The sequence below is a fragment of the Aythya ferina genome (assembly GCF_964211825.1).
Source record: "Aythya ferina genome assembly, chromosome: 9".
NCBI classification, from domain to species: domain Eukaryota; kingdom Metazoa; phylum Chordata; class Aves; order Anseriformes; family Anatidae; genus Aythya; species Aythya ferina.
Window position 1 is genome coordinate 10,127,125 of NC_140305.1, and position 20,131 is coordinate 10,147,255.

A 20,131-nucleotide genomic window follows, 5' to 3' on the forward strand; every position below is an offset into this window, starting at 1 on the left:
TCTCTCCTTTCCCTGGCAGTTCAACATAAAGGAAGAAAATGAATCCTTCACAAGAGAGAACTGCACAGGGGCTTCACTACATTCTTGTCCTTAGTGGCTGTGGGCAACAGTGTAAGGATTATAATATAAAACAAACAAATGGACAAATAAATGTTCATGACATACAACGCACAAGCAGTGACAGATCCAATCCATCCCAAAAGGCCAACGTGCAGAAAGCCAGCCTTAGAGCTTCTTCTCAACCCCAGAGCACTGGCTCCACGGCAGCACTCTCACCAAGAGCTGGACAAGAGCTATGGGCTCCCTGAAACGAGCATGTCAGCAGTGCCCATTCCAGCTCTGCCTGCTCTGCTGCAAGACCGGCCCAAGTCCCCAAGTCCCAGGAACAACAATACTTACACTGATTTCACCAAGGTAAGAATGGGCCAGCGACTTCACAGGATTTATTCAAAACAGAAGAAAAGGCTTTCTCTACAGACATCATGAAATACATTGGTATGGAAAAGGACACAGAAGGTGTTCTCACTGAAGTACAGAGATTGTGGAGCTGCTACTTCCACCATGACGCCACAGGAGAGTTGTCTCATAAAGAGGAGGGAAAAGGTGCCCTCCTCAGCTCTGCCTGGGATTTAGCATGAGAAGCAGAGCACACTCTCCCCGTCCCCAGTGTTGATGAAGAATGGAGGCAATGCATCTGCTCCCCATGTATTCAGAAATCACAAAAACGCTGTGAGATTACCTTGGTTAGTTTGCAGAGAACTGGATATCATCTGGCCAGCAGCTATGTGGCATTTTTGTTACTGAAAACATGCCAGAAAATAATTTGCCAATAATTACAAAGGTAGACCAGCAGAGTTGGAAAGAAGTACCAGCTTCCAATGAGTTTCCCCATTTGTGCCTTTGAACATCAACCCCAAAATATTTTCAAATAAGGGTTCTTTTGTACCAAGCACAAAACTATATTGGAGAAGTAAATGTTAAAAAATATGTTTAAAATTATTAAAAAAAATCAACAACTAAAAAGTCTAAATATATCTTGCACAAATCACTGAATCGTGAGTCGCCTCCCTCCTGATTTGCCAAAAATGCCACCTGAATGATTTCAAAAGTCTTACAGTTTGAAAGGAAGTTGCCATGGTTATTTAACTGTTTGTAAAATCAAATATTTTGAACCAAGATTTTAGCTTATCAATACCCAGCTTTGACAGTGTTTCCATAAATCAGCCCTGCTCCCAGGAGCTCTAGGATGATGGGAATGAGTTTTATGGTAAGTTCCTTCTTTCTCAATGGACCAGGTTTCCAGCTGTCATAATCCCTTTAAGCAACCTGAACTTTATCAGCATTTATCCAGGCTTGTGCAATCTCTGCTTAGAAAGCATCTCCTCTGTTTCCCACACACCATCAGCAGTTGAGATGAAGACAGGGATCTCCACCGGCCGCATGAGCCTTGCTCCACAAGGAGTAAATTTATTGCAGTGGCTCATGCAGATACCGTGTGGACGTACCACAACGTATTGCACTGCCTTACAGTTTGGAAAAGTTATGCAACGAAGTCCCAAGAGCAAGTATTGCAACATGGAAGAGCTGTCAAAACACACCAGTGCTTAGACTTAACAAATCTCACAACCCAGATTTAAAAAGTGCTTTAACAGTCAGGATAAAGTTCTAAACGCACTAAAAATTGATTTGCTAGCAATGCACGTTTCGGAAGCCAGGCAAAGTAACTTTCCCATGCGTATAAATGTCCTCGTCTGTGCCCCGGTTTATATGCTTCACCAAGTTTTTCTCAAACAAGAGAGGGTGGTAAGCTCCCATGGTACAGGCACGGTCGTGAAACTTCTGGTAGTAGTGGCAAATGTCAGTCTGCCGCTTGGAAGGGAGAAATTCATACACGTCCACTTCGTCACACAGCGTCATCATGATCAGAATGCCTGCGGAGGGAAAGAAACAAACGTCCCCGTTTCAAAGCAGAAAACTCACAAACCGCTTTGGTGAGACTGATGGCCAGGCATGAAGGATCCCACTCCAATGGGAAAGGTTTCCTTTCTCGGGGGTTCAGGTGAGAGGGAGAAAAATCTAGCCAGACGGAGCTGTTTTCTGCCCCATCCGATGGACCTGATTAGAGCAGACTGCTTATTAGGATGACAGTCATGCCACAAGGACATTTTTTTTAAGAGTGCTGCCATTTACCAAGATATTCACGGAACCGTGGGTGTCTGCCAGCTGTGTGCTTTGCTCAGCTGAACCAAACAGCCCATCTCAAACCTGCTTGGGTAAGCAGAGAGAATTCCTTCACCTTCTCCCATCTGGATTCTCTGCGTTAAAAAGAGGCAGAAGTGACCCTGCTTGGAGATGGCTCCTGGTATAAATGCACAGGCATGGAACAGGCTCACAATGCTTCCTCGGAACAGAGCAGTGCTGCCCTCCTGTGTCTTCTGACAGACACACGAATGACTTGAGCCCACTGATGCCAGTGCTAGGCGCAGACATGATCTGGCTGAAATAAGCCATATTTACCCGAGACCATATAAGCCATATTTACCAATGATAGGATAAGGGATATAAACTGAACCATAGGAGCTCTCATCACCGTATAAGGAAGAACTTCTTTACGGTTCAGGGACAGAGCAGTGGAACGGGCTGCCCAGAGAGGTTGTGGAGTCTCCCTCTTTGGAGATATTCAAACCCTGCCTGGATGCCATCCTGTGTAACACGCTCTGGGTGACCCTGCTTGAGCAGGGGGGTTGGACTAGGTGATCTCTGGAGGTCCCTTCCAACCTCAGCCATCCTGTGACTGGCTACTTTTCTGAGCTGAAGAAGTGCAAGAAATAGCACAAGTATACTAGGGAAATAGCAGCGATGTGTACTAGCACATGAAAGCCATGCAGTAGCTGAGACTTGAGACATTGGGAGCAATGATGAGAGGAACAAGGAGTTTACAAGACATTACGAGAACCCATCTGTGAAAGCACTTATTAAGTTACATTTTAGAAATATTTTCATCCACCTTTCCAAATGACAATTTTCAGTTACTCTGACCCTTCCAAGAAACCTGGAACTGCAAACTGGAGCATGTCTGTGCTCCCCTGTGCCCGGTGAAGTTACTTGTTTTACCAAGCAGACAACCTGGCCACAGCTAAGCCACAGAGGAATTTGCTGTCTGAAGTGGGACAGCACCTAACGTTAAAATGTTTTTGCCCCTGAAGCCACTGACTGTATTCTTACGCAACTGTTTTGCGCATATCCCGATAATGATGTAATAGGTACAGGACAAGGGCAAGGTTGTAGAAGAAAAATAGGCTTTAACTGGCAGAAATAAGAGTGACTCGTGTTTACATGGATTTCAAGCGTGCCTGCTCCTCAGCAAAGACAGGAGTAGAGGCAGGAGTGGCTGAAGTGCAGCAAGTTGATGTCCACGTGGGGAACAAGACCACGCTTCTGTGCTGTGACTTCAACATAGCTGTGGGATCCTGAGAAGTTCACTTCTTTTTATTCAAATGGTTGTGAGATTTGCTCTCTGATAAGAAGGAAAAGCTTTGCAACAGCAGAATGTAAAGCGAGCCTCTTCAATGGAAGGCTAGATTTAGCATGCTAACAAACAAGACCTTAGCATGCTGGATAAGGGGGAAGCATCACTGACCTTTTCAGGGCAACAATTCAGCCTGACCATCCCCAGGACCCCATTAAGCCTTTAGCTATATATATATATATTATTTTTTTTTCCACAAATAAAATAGGTAACCACTTAGGCTTCATCTAGATAAATACATTACTTTGACAAGATCTGAGCCTGCATGAGCCACATCCTTCCTCTCAGCCCGCCGTGCAGTTGCACTGCTTTGACTTTAGGAGCTAGAAATCTTAGAGAACATCTCAATGTTGCTATCTACTCTCCTGTTTCCACATGGAACCAGGCCATGCTTAGAGCTGCTGTTCCAGAAGTGTGCTGCAAACTGTTTATTTTAACACAACCAAGCTGATACTTTCAAGATAGGATGCTTAAATTCTGGCATAAAACAATCAGGCCTTTGAGCCTGATAAGCCTTTGAACAACATAAATCCAGAACTGTCTTTGAAAAGGGTATGCTGAAGAGTTTCTGCAAACTGAACATGAAGTTTAGAAGCCAGTTATCTCACCAAGCGTTCCCGAAGATGGGGGGTTAGGCTGAATATGCTCCAGAGAATTCTCCTGAATAATATCCCAGAGTTGCCACTGCATTTTTGGATTCAGGATATAGAAGGGCTGCTCTGGATGTCTAACACGATACAACTTGTAGGTTTCAAAAAACTTGTAGTCTGGTTTTCTGTACCACTGGAAAACAGAAGCAAGAAGTCAGATTTATTACTAGCACACTCTTTCACATAACGGATGGAAAACCCCAGTAGCTGATGAGGTTGAGAAATCTGCCTGAAGCGATACAGACCCCCTGCCCCTCTCCACACTGGAGTACAAAGCACCCCATGCTGCAGGCAAGTGTCCTCAGCACAGCTGTCTCAAACAGTATGAACCGATTTGCATCTTGATACTTCCACTTTCAATAAAAATATTTAGGAATACTCTGCTTTCTTACAGTCATTTGGATAGATTTTTTTACGCTAAAAATATCCCATCCTGCTTTCACTGACTCATAACCAGGCTGTACATACACCCTTACATCTCCTCGAGAGGTGGGGCTAGGCAAAAAAATAAACATTGGTGAGAAAATAAGAAATGCAGTCCAGAGCAAAGAGGGACAAAAAAACTCTCAGCTACAGACAGGGCTTAAAACAAAAGTAAAAAATGGATTATTCACTCCTATCTGCTTCACCTGGAGCCTCCACAGCTCATCGCTTATCAAACAGCCCCCTTTTGTGCTCAAAAAGCAAAGCGAATGCTAAAGGGATTGCAACACCCACAACTGAAAATCTAGCTAACACAGAGAGGTGACATTTGCTAAGATCTTCAGAGGGTTTTCAAATCCAATCATACTGCATCAAGTACCTCTTATGTCTGACTGGTGCCTCTAAATACCCAAGCATCTCTCAGCAGCAAACCTTACAGCAGCCAACAGAGAGAGATCATCCCTCCACAGGGGGGCTGCAACAGCTGTAGCCACTGGTGGGCTCCTGCTGCTGGCACCAGCCCATGAGAAAGTCAATGTAGTGACCTGTTACACCCAGCCTGAAGCCCTGCACAGGGACCAGGAACAGGCACATGCTCCCCTCAGACCAGAGCTGCATGGGATGCTCTCGTAGGTATGGATACAGCCATGACAATGAAGGGGGGGAACAAGAATGGCCTTAAAATGAGTGGTTGCCCACATTAGGGGGAAGCGAGTTAACAGTTGCACTTCAACAGATTTGCATCTGATTTTATTTAGAGAAAACTCAGCCTTACCTCATGAATTTCTGCATGATATGGTGCTGGATCCCAGATAATTAAGATCCCAGTGTTATACAGCGCATCCCTCAGGAACTGCTGCTGCTCGACGGTGACAAGCTTGAACGACAACAACAAACACACCACGGTGACAAACAGACCGCTGCCAGCATCTGCAGGTGGCTAAGCAGTGAGGCTTCCTCGAGCAGAGCCACAGCCACCCCACCACCAGTTACTGAGCGAGCCCCACGGGACGGAGGTGAGGACACATCTCCCTTGACAGCTCAGACACGACCAGCACAGCCCCCGACAGCCAGCGCTAGCACAGGTTTGCAGCAAAAAGCAAGCGGTGTCTGAGGACAGGGGCTGACCTGCTGCCCTCCCTACATGCAAGCATAACACACATCCGCAGATCTTTACATCCCAGAGAAGCTATGTCATAAAAATCAGCTCCTATCTGTCTCCATGTTCTCCAAGGATCTTGTTAAGGTCTACTCAATTTATCCTTAAGCATCCAGGCTGCCTCCAGCAGCAGAGCGTTTCCCTGACCATCCCCATTAACCAGCACATGTGGATGCTGCGGCCAGCCCGTCTGTTACTCGAAAAGCAACAAGGGCTGCCTTCCATCTGGTCTCAGCTCTGGTGGATTAGGCTTTGTCCTCGACCACGTGTGCTGCACGGCCTCCTTTCCTTGCAGCAGCAGCAGGATCTGGGTCACTGGGCAGCAGCACGCCTTGACACCGCAGCGCAGGGCTGCGGGCGCCCTGGCAGCAGCAGGGTTGGCAGGGGGAGTGCGGCAGCAGGCGCCTGCTGCCCTTCCTCCTAGCAAGGGTGGGATGCAGCCCCACGCAGGGCAGAAACAGGGCAAGGCACCTGGGTGGTTCATTTTCATTTCAGTGGTTCTATCTATTTATTTCCTAGCTAGATTTGTTATTTAGCCAGCTTGTTTAGCAAGTAACTTGTTAATACAGCACCTGTCTTCCTGGTACAATCGACCATATCAAAAACAAGCTCCTTCCCTCCAGCTATTGCAGCCACTGCCCCACAATCTAAGCATGCTCCCTCTTTCCCATCACCACCTTACTTCATTTCACTGATGTGCTATCTCCTTCCTTCTCCTCCCTGCAGACTCGTTAGTGCCAATGACAGCAAACGCAGCCAAGGCAGTGCTCTCCCTTGCAATGAGAAGCCAGCCACGAGCTGTAAACAAGGGCTGGGAGGAGCGAGGTGCTCTGCTCCCTGGCCATCTCTGCAGAAAGGAATCGTGTCCTACATAATGACATTGGCATTCCCCCCCCCAGCGTCCTCAGCCCTTATTTTTGTAAGATGCAAGTCCTTTCCCAGCACAAATTGATGCTTTGCATAAGACTGCAGGAAAACATGCCATTAAAGGAAGCAGTACTGATGAAACAGCGAACGTCTGAGAAAATAAGCAAGGTAATATTAAAGGACTTCTTTATTTAGAACATCCACGAAGCTTGTTGACCTACAAGCCTATCCCCAGATCTGAAGATCCCAAATTTCTCCCCCACCAGACATCAATCCATTAATCTTCCCCTTTTTAACAGATGTTCAGTACAAGATACCCGACCCTGCTTTTAAAACCACCCAGCCCCTGATATGTCTTAGAGACTAGTGAGCAAACTACCGAGAGGGTACTGTTCCCCAATCAATTTGATTTTGGTTACTGTAGAAAATATATTAACACAGTTATTAAACAACCTTAGAAACTCCCGAAGGGAGATGCCTCCCACGGAGGGACTTGCATCTTTTGCCCTGGGCAGCAGCTAGACCCACAGTACACTTCGAGGTAACTTCAGCCTCCAGAAATTGCAACAGTTTTGCTTGCCCCGTAATTGAAGTTTTCTAAGCTGGTATCTCCGTTTAGAGGGAATGGTGGCAGGTGAAAAATGCCAACCATGGCTGCAGGCACATCTCCATGGAGTGTAATGATGTGGCTACACCTATATATTACACACCTCTACAGGCAGGCTGCCGCCCTCCTCCCTGTGCAGCTAAGCCTGGGATCACCCAGGTCATGCACAGGTTTTCACTGATTAATGACTTCTTATCACCATGAGGCAATGGTCACATTCTCCAGAAAGAGTCTTCTTAACCAATAACGCTATCTGATATTGTAAAACATACACCCAAAGGAAACGATAAAACACCCAGAGGTCACACAGAGTTGAGGAAGGATGTCAGCAGCCAGATGTGTCTGCTAAAAAAAAGACTGGCTGAGCAAGGACATGCCCCACGTCTGAGACCTGTTTTAGCACAGGGGAACCGAGAGGCAGCAAGCAGCAGGACAGAGCACAGCCACCCGGGCAGACGGTGACCCAGCATTTGCGCAAGAAGCAAGAATATATTTGAAGACACCTAAAATGAACCAGGGCACCATTGGCTGGCTGCAGAGCTGAGCGCTGGGACGAGAGCAGCAAGATGCCTCTTTGGTCCTGGAGCGCCAAGTGCCAGCCTCTCCCCTCTGCCCCGCTCAGCCCCTCAGGTCCCCATCACCTCTGTCCCCGCTCCTGGGTCAGGCAGTGCCCCCACCACACTGCTATGCTGCACCAGGTCTCTGGGCACAATTGTGTGTTTATTTCTCTCACCAGCACACTGTGATTTCCTCTTCTCTCTGCACGCCTACTCTTGAAAATTTCTCCCCAAAAGAAGTGGACAAACATTAGGTGCAGCAGTTCCATGGAAGCACAGTGCAAACACTCCTAAGGGCATCCAGAGCAACAACAGCCTCTGTTATGGGTCTCGCTCTGCTCCTCAACAGGGGGCTTACATACCCTGCTGCATCACTAAACATGGCTCTTAAACACTGGGCATCTGCTTCAAAGTCTTCTGAAGTCCAAAGAAAGATTTGCAGAGACAGCCTCATACTGAACAGCTCTCAAAGCATCACGGAGAACTGCACTCCATCAGGGATGCCCTGCATTACAAGGCACATTCTGTTGTGCTCTACCATGTCCTGGGACCCCAGCTCACACCAGGCTGTGTGCAGCTACAGCTTTAAAGGTATGTCCTTTGCCATGTATCTTCAGCCATTTAACAACATCACTAATGCATTAATTGCATTATCTCTGGGCAGAAAAGTTTTTGTTGTTGTTGTTGTTGTTGTTTTGTTTTAAACCATACAGACTCCCCTTGTTCTTCATACCCATCTCTGGGGCATGCACGACTGTGGCTTCATGCAGGTTGGTCTTTTCTTAGCTACAGTGACACTTGTGCCTCACATTCCCACTTCCCAACAGCAAGGGTGCAGCTGGGCTTTGGAAGAGCCAAGCTGAAAACCAAATTACCTTGGTCTTACAGTAGAATGCAAGCAGGCATTTGCTAGCACCTGGTAATTTAACTGCAGTAACCTCAGAAGGTATCTGAGCAATGCGGAGAGGACTTGCCAGCATTCCCTGTTAGAAGGAAAGCCGCTCCCTGCCATGCAGCTCCCAAGCAGAGAAGCACACAGTCGTGGCACTCTCGGTCCATCTGGGCACGTTCATCAGACCCACCTGGGAGTTAACGAGACGAATCGTTGTCTTTTGCCCCACATCTTCTTGAAATCCTTTGACAGGAGCCCCATTAAACCGCAAGACGGCATCATGGCTGTCTGAAAGGAAAACAGAGTGAAGCCAGTGAGCCAGCAGCTGCTCCTGCAGCTACAGGGGAGATGCGCAGTAGGTTGTTCACCCACACTTCTCATGCAATTTGGCTAGTTGCTGGAGAGTTTCCCTGTAACTACTACAAGTACCAGCCCAGATGCTGTGAAAGAAGTGCTAGCCTAGCTCCACGATCAATGCACTTTTAGAAATCCCCTTTTTCAAAGCACAATTCACTCACAGGTTCAGAGAGCAGCCGCAGTATTTGCACTGCACAGGACAGTGTAGGGTCTCTCCATTCCCCTCTTCTTCCTTTCTAACACTACGGGGACACAGACCGATGCACAACTGATTTACCATGTGGCTGGCTGCAAAATAAAGACTTAGGAAATAACTGTGAGCCACTGTCCTCTCTCGCAGCCTGGAGGTTTACCCGCCTGAAAAATGTGTCTAATGATCACAGAGGCAAATGAAGCTGGCTTCAGTCGGCCAGGGTACCTCCCACGTTGCAGAAATAAAACCATCATTGTGTATTTAACAGGCCCGGCTTGCTAAACGCTTTGGGATTCACTGCATTCTCTTCTGCTGGCATCACCCCCTGGGGCAGCACGGTGCCCTGGCTGCAGGCACTCAACCACTGCAACCTGGCAATTCGTAACCTTTGCGTGCACCAAGAAGCCAGTAAGGCGAGAGCTGCCCGTCTACCAGGAGCTCCTGTTCCCATCCACCAGACCTCCCTACACCAACTACTGCTCATTTGCTGTCCTAATGTGATTGCACAGAGCAGGCGTTTCCTGGTCACTGAAGGAATGATACCTGATCAGCCCCCTGTGCTCCTCCAAACATCTAGGAAAATGCCTCATTTTAAGTAGGTCAGATTTAGTTTCTTTTTGGCACCCTCCTCCAACCAAACCATGGCTTCTCCTACACCAACACGTGTCAGGGAAAACTACACACACACTCCTGCATCCTTCACTACTCACACTGCCCAGCTGAAGGGACTGCAGTGAGAGCAGGCTCCGAGCACCCAAAACTGTGCAGAACCATTAGCAGAGATGATCACCTAAGCGAAAGGTCTGTGACTGAAGCAGGAGGCACACTCGCCTGGGGCACCAGCAGGGCTAATGGCACATTACAGTGACCTCTCCAGAATTCATCCCCGGTGACTTGGAACAGCCTGGTGCCGCAGTTCGGGGGCAGAGGAGGAGACTGACTGCAGGCACAGTGACACTGCTTTCCACATCCAGCACGCTCGCAGTGCTGCAACCGAGGTACAACATGCCGCTGCAACGCCCTCGGCTCCCGAGGGGTCTCGTTAGGGAGAAAGGAGCTGTTGTATTGACTTGCAGGAGCCTAACATGGACACCACTGGAAACAAGCCAGCTGGGTCAGAGGAGAGTGTTAAACAAGAGATCAGGTCACCTCTGTAGAAACGTTCAGGGACTGAACTTCAGGAGGAACCTAAACAAGCCCAGGGAGGTGCTCAAAGAAAAAGCCATGTCTGACTTCCCAGGCATTGACCTACCTGGCCTCAAATGTTCTTTATTAGGTGGAAACAATTCCATCAACCACCTGTCAACCACGATTTGTATCAGGAGGCAACGCTACCTTGGTTAACACTGACAATGCCTTTTTCATTGCTTCCTTCAGCATATTTTAACACACTTCAGACTGTTCAGCCCCTTCCTAGCAGCTTGGGACCACAATTCTGAAGGCTTTCCCTAGGTTGTTCATCAATAATGCATCAAAGGGCTATCCGTCTCCTTCTTTCAAAGGATGAAGGCTACTTCCAGCTTAGTACAGGCCAAGGGGACCCGATCCAGCTGATAGCCTATGAACACACTGATGCTTGCAAACAATCTCTACAGGAGAGACAACCACAGGCTTTAAAACTCCTGCAGTCAGTTTAGCACAGTGTGAATCTCAACTGAGCCTCAAACAATAAGGAGTGAAGAAAGCTGAGTGACCTGCAGGCACAAGCGAATTTTCTGTCGAGCACAAAACGCAGAGCTGAAGGCTGGAGAGCTGGTTTCCCTGCATGCTGCTTTCTGTAAGCTTTAGCATCAAAACACACCTCTTTATAATCCACGCTATAAGACTGATGCTTCAGCATTTATGAATTATTGTATTAACTTCAGATAAACATGGCCTCCTACTTCCTAACGTATCAAGAAGACAGCACAGCACAGACCATCATCTGGCAGGCCACCCAAACGCAGCCACTGCCTCGTGGCTCAGTGAGGCAGCATCACTCCTCAAAAGCCACGAGCAACAATCAGTCACTGAGGTTGGAAGGGACCTCTGAAGACTGCCTATATCCAGCCTCTCTGCCCAACACTAGGTCAACTAGAGCAGATTGATCAGGGCTGTGTCTTTATTTCCCCCTTTTGTGTTGTTTCTTTTTCTTTTTTTACTTCCTTCTCCGCAGATGTCTTTCTGAATAAAAAAGCTCCTGACTGTTGAGTGTGAAATGAGCACACTGGCATTACTCAACACATCCCACACTCCCTCAAGAAACAAACACTTGAGGTGCCAAGACTTCCTGGTATCCATAGTAGTTCTGCCCTCTGGTGATGTTGACATGATCATGAAAATTAAAAGGCCTAGCCAGAACGGAACTGCCTGCACATAAGTCATGTCCTCTCAACAAAACCCAGCCCCTTGTGGCTTATCCATTTGGGGAAATGTTTCTACTTACTGCTTTCCTTCTGAAGAAGCAGTATTACACCATAATCAAATCTTCACAAGATTCCAGAGTTGAGACTGCATCTGTTTTGTATTAAAATTGTTTCTATTTCTACCACTGAGAGGTGGCTGCTGCCATCAGTGGTTGCTCATGCCAGCAGATATGGCCAAGGCTTGTCCCAGGTCTAATGCTCACAGGCACCATCAGCTAGCGTCGTAATGCAGCCTATACTGTGCACTGTAAACACTCAGAGAAGCATCTCTCATCATCATTCCCATCTTCTCCTATGCTGTAACGTTCACTGACTATAGCAGAACTGTAAGGAAAATATTGCAATTTATTTTAAATACCCCTTTGACTACAGCAGAGTAAGAACACGCCACTAGGTCCCGTCTGTTCAATGCAAGTTATAGAACAGTATTGATGACTTTATCCTTGTAGAAAAATACCAACCTATCTCTGGTCCCAAATGAGATGATTTCAGAGACCCTGCTGAGGACACGACAGCACAGCGACCCAGACGGCCCACCGTTTCATTGAGGCTTTTCTCCGGCAGGTATCGCAGCCATTCGGATGTGTTAAATGGACTGTCTGATCCACGTATCATGGACACATTCACCCTGTCCCGTAGCTGGCACAGCAGCTGCTCTGGGCTGAGTTTAACGGCGTTCCTCTTCCCACTGTAGGTCACGTTGTACTTGTTCATGGACAGGTAGTTTTTTCTGACCTTCTGCAGCCTGGGTATAAGATTTTGTGATGAGCTGTCCTTATCCCATACCTTCATATAGTCTGATGCTTTCTTGGACTTTTCCACCATTCCAGAGATGCCGCCTTTTACTTTATTTTCGTTACTGAGCAAAGTTTTAGGCATCTGACCCATTCCGGCAGCTGCTTCATGGACAAGGTCCTGTGATTTAAGTAGGTTCCACTTTTCTGAAGTCCTGTGAATCTGTGAATCATCGTTCTCAGTCTTGAAAGGAACATAGTAGCTTCGTCTTGTCTCTTTCCAAAGGCAAACTGTCAGAGCTATCAGTATCACCACAAGACCACACATAACTTTTTTCAACACATTGATGTGAACCATAGTGTACGTTGCATCCAAGTGGGACAACTACCACAGGGCAGGAAGCTGGTCCTGGAGAGAGGAACACACCTCGGTCAGGGGGCGTGCACACGCATGCCTATGTGTAAAGTTATAAGCAGAAGTGTGCAGGCAATAAGAGGGGAGAGAGAGAACAGAGGGGCAATTTTAACATTTCAGTCTCTGTAAAGCTCTCATTTCAAAGTCCACCACCTCAAAAATCAAATGAACGGACTTGCATTGGCTTCCCTTCCCATCCCAGTCAGTCAATATCCAAATCCCACCAGGAGCATTTCCAAAACTGAGCTTCCACTTGACCACAGGCCCGAACACTAACAAAACATATATAAGGAGACACATCACAGTGGAAAAAACCTGCGAGTTCACTAACACCAGCAGTTTCACCAGCCCAACACTGACACATCTGGTGACTACATAGAAAACTTCTGCAAATCTGCAGTGGGCTGAGTGTACTCTCAGTGCGAGACCTCACTAAACAGCTGCAGGGAACCAATTAATCCACAGCACGTTTGGGTTTATAAATGTCCTCTGATAGACATTATTCTATCTATGTCAGCCCTACGGAAAATAAAGCCAAACCCTGTTATACAGCACTACCTGTCCTCTTATGTGTTACCTCATCTAAGCAGCCACCTCCAGCTCCCATCCTATGTAATAAAAGGGGGCACATCAGTGGCAGGAGAACTTAGCCCAGGTAGCACAAAGGGCCAGTGTAGGAACCGTGCTGAGGCACAAACACCTTGAGAGTTACACACGTCCAACAGAAAATTTCTGGCATGGAAAAACACTGCCAACAGAAAACATGTCAGATGGCCTTCGGGCGTTTCTGCCTTCTTGTGTTTCTGCCTTCATGCCTCTTCTACAAAGCCACATTTTCCAGTGAAACCATTTCACACAAACTGCCTCCCGGCACGCCCAGGGAGGCAGGCATGCATGCAGACCATGCCTCAAGTCAAGGCACTAGTGCCAACTCCCTCCTTGGACAAGTTGCTGAAAGCAAGCCATGCTAAGCTGTGACTTATTAGAAGCCACCAACTACCAAATACTACCTGTTGGACAAAACAGTAGGTCTTCAGCTCAAGTCATTGTTGGCTGTTGGCAGATTTTCGGCCAGGAGTCAAAGCAGGATATACCAAAACACAACGGTTGTGTGACACACGGAAGAGTTCAAGAAACACCTGAAAGAAAGAAAAAAAAAGAAAAAAACTATTATGGAAGAACCTCATGGCTCTGGAGATCAACACAAATTCCTCAGCTAAGCACAGCAGTCCCATAAAAACTGTTACCCAAGCATGGAATGCTCAGCGGAGAAAATATTACTAACACACTGGCTTTTTAAAAGCTTAAACACCCACTCAGAATGAGTGGTTCAAACTTTGCTCACCACTCATCTTCCCTATTAGTCGGAAATCTAGCCTCAGCCAAAGTGGGAGCCTGCTCATAGGCTATCTGCTCCCACCAGACTGACAGCCTTCTCGATGGATGCTGCTTCCAGGTGTGGATACGCAATGAACATTGCACAGGGACAAAGAAATAATATTAAAATAAAAAAAAAGAAAAAGGTAACTTTTCCTGGGGAAATATCTTGCTGCCTGCTGTGATTCGTGCACTCCTCAAAAGCAATGGCATAGAAGACTCCCTGCTTTTTCAAAGCAAGTAAGAGCAAGTAGTGTGAAAGATTACTTTACTGCATAATACTTTATCCACAGGTCCTCACAGAGCACTGTCCAGAAGAATGTATTTTAGACTTCACAGCTTCACTCCACTGAGGAAACACAGCAAGAGAAGATTTCACACAGTGTGATGCATTTCAAGAAGTAAATTGCTTCTGCAGGAACACTGAGTCAGTAGAATACCCTGTAAGCTAAATTACAAATGCTCCAGTTCATAGGATTAGGTCCTAAATTAGTCACGTATCCCAGTGCTGACTACTTTTAAGTCTATTAATCATCCTGACTTGTCACAGTGCAGCCCACAATTAAAAGGCATTCTTCTACCCCCACTTCGTAAACCATGAAACAAATAAACAAACAGGTAAATAAATCAAGAAGCACAAGTAATTCTAGTTTTCATTGCTATAATTTCCTCTGCCTTGACAGACCACATGGTTTTTCATTTGCCTGAGAAGCAAGCGCTAGAAAGGCACGCTGAGGTCTTTTTGGTCGGCAGCATTTTGGAGGCAGAGCTCCAGCAAATAGGGAAGGAGCGTGTGTGCAGGGAGGAGATAAGAAACCTCACTGCAGCCTCTCTTACAAGCGGCTTATAAAAGGTTCCCCATGCTGCTCGCAGCTCCTTTTCTGTCGTGGTCACTGCAGGATGCTTCGCCCCCTCTTTGCTGCTCTGCACTGACCTGCAGCGCTTCGGAGCGGGTGCGGGCAGGGGCTGGCAGCGCGGCAGAGGCAGGGTGCTGCATGAGCCACTGCACCGCTGAGTCAGCCTCCAGCCTGCCCCGGGCTCTGCGAGCAGCCCTAATGTAGACAGCAGTGCTTTCAAAATCTATATATAGAGAAACAGAAACACCAAAATAGAGCCGTCTTGTCTCAGTTCAGCGCGAAGCTCCAAGACGCCTCCCTCTGAACACACGTCACACAGCCCCCCACCCTGACTCTGTTCTACGTCTTTACACATGACGAGGGGCTGACTTCCACGAAACTTCAGGCTTCCAGATCGCAGCCACAGCAGGCATGTTTCAGTACTGTCAGCTTTTGTTTCCCATGGCTAGGATCACCCAGAGGAGCAGCAAGTTCATCTCGACAAGTGATCTTATGGGAAGTCCAAGCTCAGTGCAAGTTCCTGCTGGGATGCCTCTCCTGATGCCCTGCAGCAGGAGATGCTGAACAAGTCACAGCACCTCTTCTTCCCAGGCCACACAAAGGAACGTGGAAAACTCAGTTCAGCACTTCATAGGGTGCAACCCCACCTCGATAAGTGCAATGGAAACAGTTACTCTGCTTTGATTTGTAAGCTGGCAGAGTCTTTTTTGCCAAGAGGGAAGACAACTTATTTTCTGGGCAGGCTGGGATAGTACCCGAGTGGTGCTCTCCTCCAAGACCTGCAGGTAAGTAATTTGTGAGCACTTCTGTGTCAGTGTGCTTTGCACAAGTGTGCTTCGTTGGAGGTGACAGTCTGGCTCTGCATCAGCTCCGCTATCAGCGGACAGGCGAGCTCCACGCAGCCAGCTCTTGAGGGCTAAATTTTAGCCCTCTGCAGAGAGCAAATAAGCAATGCTGCATCGTCAAGGCAGGCAGGGAATTACATCATAACCTGCACTCCTTTATTTAACTTTTATGTTCAAGTACCTTACTGAACTCAGGTCTTAACACATGAAGTGTCAGAACGCTGCCTCCTGCGTTCTCTCAGCCTGGAGGCTCGCGTCCTGATGCAGCCCACCAGCCGAGGTCACGGTGGTTTTGTCTGCCGCGTGGTAGGAAAGAACAGCTGCCTTAGTCGGGCAAAGAACAGCTGGCAATCCACACTTCCACGACCTACAGCAGATCTGCCCTAGAAGTGCTTATGATGGTGGCTTCGCTGTGTTAAGACAAAAAGCCTGGCAAGCTCTCACCTGTTTTTTACAGCGACCAGAAGCAGATATATATGGAAACCATGCAACTATGGGCAAACATGTGAATATGCTTCTCTCCCAGATATACACCCAGCTTCCAGAAATGTTTAGGGTTGCAGCTGTATCATCGGCCATACTAACGCCCACCCTACACAGATTTGTTTGCCTGATCTTGAGCCCCCTCCCGCGTGCAGAACAGCTGGGGGTGATGCAGCCTGCAGTGCTGCTCTGTGCAGGGACATCCCCTCCTCTCTCCGGCTCAGAGCAGCCAACCCAACTGCTCCCCAGCACCCCTCCTGCCTTCACCCATGGCTGCGTGCCTCTCAACTCCCTCCTTTTTCTGCTTGGTGTTCTTCCAAGCTGCACCCTGCTTGACTCACTCTCCCCTTGCACTGCCTCTCCACACCTCTGGCCATCCCAGCCGACTCCCTCAGCACCCCCTGCATGTCACCAATGTCCTTGGGCACAGGCCCAGGGCACTGGCACGCTCAGCTCAGGCCGTGTGGCCCCACAGCCAGGCTGCTTTGCTCTCCTTCCACAACTTCCTCTGCTTCTATTTCCTTTATGGCTGGTCTCTAAGCCCCAAGCTCTGCGCTGTCTGCGAGAAGTTCACGGTGTGTTGCAAGCATAACTCAGAGAGCTGCCCCCATCACACAGAGGTCAGGAACAGAATAAACCCAAGGAGCTCTATTGCACCTCTGCTACCACAAACATCCCTTGCCCTGTCACCTGGGATCTCCAGCTCGCTCTGCAGCTTCCCGGTTTTTCCTCTAGTCTTAGCAGTCCCCTGTGGACAAAGCAAGCCGTGCTTACAACCTTGCTGTTCCTCTCCTCTTCAGATCATTTATTGCTGCTGAACTGCAGAGATCTGGGAGTGAATCCTTGCAGGAGTCCTGTGGTGCTGTGAAATCTGACCGCTTGGCTTCCTACCAACCAAGCAGTTACTAATCCAGGACAGGAACTTTCTTATCCCTTGACAGCTTAGGTTTTTTTCTGAGGCTCTTGGTGAGCAATCTCATCAGAAACTTGAAAACTCAAGTTCCCTTCCCTCTCTACAGGCTTGCAAACTTAAAATGAAAAAAGAGGAAAGAGGCAAATAGATTTGAAACGTCCTCTTCTGCAAACCGAGGATGAGACTTCTCCATTACATATTCTTACATATACTAGAGCTGCCAACTGTCGTTATTTTTTTTTTTTTTTAATTTGTTTACTGGTCTGAAACAATGGATCTCACCACAGTCCCTTTGAAATGTCTCATCCTGTTTGTTACCTCCCATTTTTCCGGGTCAGGGACCCAGTGAACAGGCTGCTGCAACTCAGGATTTCCACATTTCAGCCCCTTAGAACTGCTCGTGCAGACAAGTTGTTTCAAAGTATTCAGCAGCCATGTCAATAACACCTTCAATTTAAAAGACAGCTCCAGAGGTGTGGCCTCTGGGGATGGGACAAGCAGGGAACATCACCTGCCCTACCATGCTTCTCTTTGCTACCTCCATTTATATACCAGTATCATTTGCCAGTAGTTTTCTTGCCTCTGATGTACCTGCAAAAACCTTATACTTTAGCAAGTTGTTCCTCAGTCTTTTTTGGATATACAACATTTAAATTTCTTTCCAGATTTCCTTCACTTATGCGTGGCTTATTTCCATCTGTACCCACAACTCTACCATGACTGAATACAAGGCAGTAAAGCTTTACTTCCCAGATCTTGCTAGATGATTTTTGAGTGTTTTCTTGCCCCCCACAAGAATATTTTACACTGCAACTACACCTTTTAGCTTGTGTTCATTTTCTGTAAATTCTCAGTGCTGTGCCTTCCCTCCACCAGCAGCCTCTGCAAGGAGCCTGTGAAGGAACAGTGCCCAGCAGCATGAGCTCACATCGAAGTGTGTAAAAAGAAGAGGATACCTGAAGGGGGAAGACTCAGAGCTGCAGGGCACGAATCCCTCCATTCAAATTAAAGTGATATTCCCAGGGAAACAGAGGGAAAAAAAAATCCTATTACTGTCCTGGGGAATTAAAAAAAAAAAAAAAAAAAAAAGGAAGAATTATCAAGAATCTTTATAGCTGTAAACAAACTATGACTGTGCCATTTTGCAGTGGAAGAAACTGTACTTTTCACAGACTCAGTACATCAGGGTGAGAGCCGATAACACGTTTATTAAAGCTAAAGTTAAAGCTAAAGGTCTGCCCCTGCAGAGCTGGGTTTCAGAAACTCTCTAACACTCTGTGTAGCCTGGCCTGTTAATCCAGCTGCATGGATTTCAATTCGACGAACAGAGAAGACTTACTTCTCAGCAGTTCCTTGCTGTTTTTTTTTTTCCTCATAACAGGAGCGGTGTGCCCCGCAGCACTGGGGTGCAGCTTCCAGAGATGGGAGCCCTGCTGCTATCACGCTTCCAGAGCATGTGTGTACAGGGGCTATCTTCAGTCCTGAAGTACCAAGAGAGGAAGGAAGGAGTTAGCACAGCTGTACAGTACGGCTACGCCAACATAATGGCTAGTGACAGTACCAGGGACAGTCCTGACCCCTTGCCCCTTCTGAGACCTCAGCACGTGCAGAGGGAGGATCTTCAGCTGACAAGCGCCTGCTGTGTATAGGAGAATAATACTCAAAATGGCTCAGCCACAGGGTTATTATCAGCCCAGGAGGCTCTGGCAGCATGTCCTGCTCAGATGGGGGGGCATACTGCCAGAGCTCCCCTGCTCTCCTGATGGGGAATCACTTCCAAGGACCTGGAAGCACTGGCAATACTTGCTCCGGGGGGGGTGGAGGGGGGGAAGTTTTTAGAGGTCAGTGTAAAACAGAAGTCATCTCATGATGGGCACATTCCCATGAGAGTTTATTGCAAGCAGCACTGCCCTTTAAGACTTCTCCTGCAGAAAAGCCTCACTCTGTAGTAAGAGATCTGGAGAACATTGCTGGTAACAAGCTTTTCAATTTCTAAAATTGCCTGTTTCATGTTCAAACTGAAGAACAAAACAGAAAACACATTATACCATGCATGTACAGTACTGATTCCCAAAAGCAGTGCTTGTCTCATACCTGTGCCCCACTAGTATCATGACTTTACTAGTGAGGTTTTCATCATCTAAAATTATTTTTAATTAATTAAATTTATTCTAATTAAATTATTTTATTTATTTATTTAAGCTTTATCATAACAATTGCCACACTGAAGCCAACAGTAAAAATTCCTGAGCTATAAAAGCTAGGGTGTGAGCACTCATTTAGGACTATTTACTTTATATTATGACTTCAGATCAAACAAATTACTTCCTCATTTTCTCCTCTCTTCTCCAGTAATGTGTTTCTCCAGGGTGTTTATCTTTCAAAATGAGAGGGCAGCAATTCTTTATTTTAAATTAGCAGCATGTGGCAGGTCAACACTTAATGCCTCTGCAAATATCTTCGCACACCAAGACACCTAACCGGTATTCCATGGCCCCAGGACAACAAACACATTTTGTGTCAGCCAGAGCCCCTCAGGATAATACTTCTGTGACGCCAGCCTTTTCCAGGTGGGCATGATATCTTTCCATCTCTTCAAGGACAATGCAATCACTCTTTAGAACTTGCTCAGAAAAGAACCTAGTTCAATGCCAACTAAGAGATTGGAATCAACTTGCACAACTGCACATCCACTGCCTGCTGTTTGGCCCAGCAGCAATACTCAGCTTTGGTTCTTCTTTTCATACACAGAGCTGGCACCCACCACAGCGCTCCATCACACCAACCTCACCGGAGCACAGAACTGAAATGGCAATTCTGAAGCCACTGGTTTCAGAAAGCACTTATCAAAAGTCCCTGCATGGCAAG

At 47.2% G+C, this 20,131-nt stretch overlaps 1 protein-coding gene across 10 annotated transcripts in view; it reads right to left on the bottom strand.

Moving 5' to 3' along the window:
• Nucleotides 1–415: 415 nt before the first annotated feature.
• The window catches only part of ST6GAL1 (ST6 beta-galactoside alpha-2,6-sialyltransferase 1), a 42,073-nt gene continuing 22,357 nt past the window's right edge, over nucleotides 416–20,131 (bottom strand). For 6 of the 10 annotated variants that reach the window (XM_084529815.1, XM_084529818.1, XM_084529824.1 and 3 more), the window contains 6 exons: nucleotides 13,799–13,927; nucleotides 12,101–12,782; nucleotides 8,875–8,972; nucleotides 5,378–5,479; nucleotides 4,138–4,312; nucleotides 416–1,931 (listed from right to left, as the gene is read on the bottom strand). In XM_084529815.1, the coding sequence (XP_084385941.1) occupies nucleotides 1,690–1,931; nucleotides 4,138–4,312; nucleotides 5,378–5,479; nucleotides 8,875–8,972; nucleotides 12,101–12,731 (1,248 nt within the window). In that variant the 5' untranslated portion in view covers nucleotides 12,732–12,782; nucleotides 13,799–13,927 and the 3' untranslated portion in view covers nucleotides 416–1,689. Of the gene's footprint in view, nucleotides 1,932–4,137; nucleotides 4,313–5,377; nucleotides 5,480–8,874; nucleotides 8,973–12,100; nucleotides 12,829–13,798; nucleotides 13,928–15,099; nucleotides 15,220–18,602; nucleotides 18,745–20,131 lie in introns of those variants that run through there. The other 4 variants (XM_084529817.1, XM_084529819.1, XM_084529823.1 and 1 more) reach the window with 3 other exon arrangements.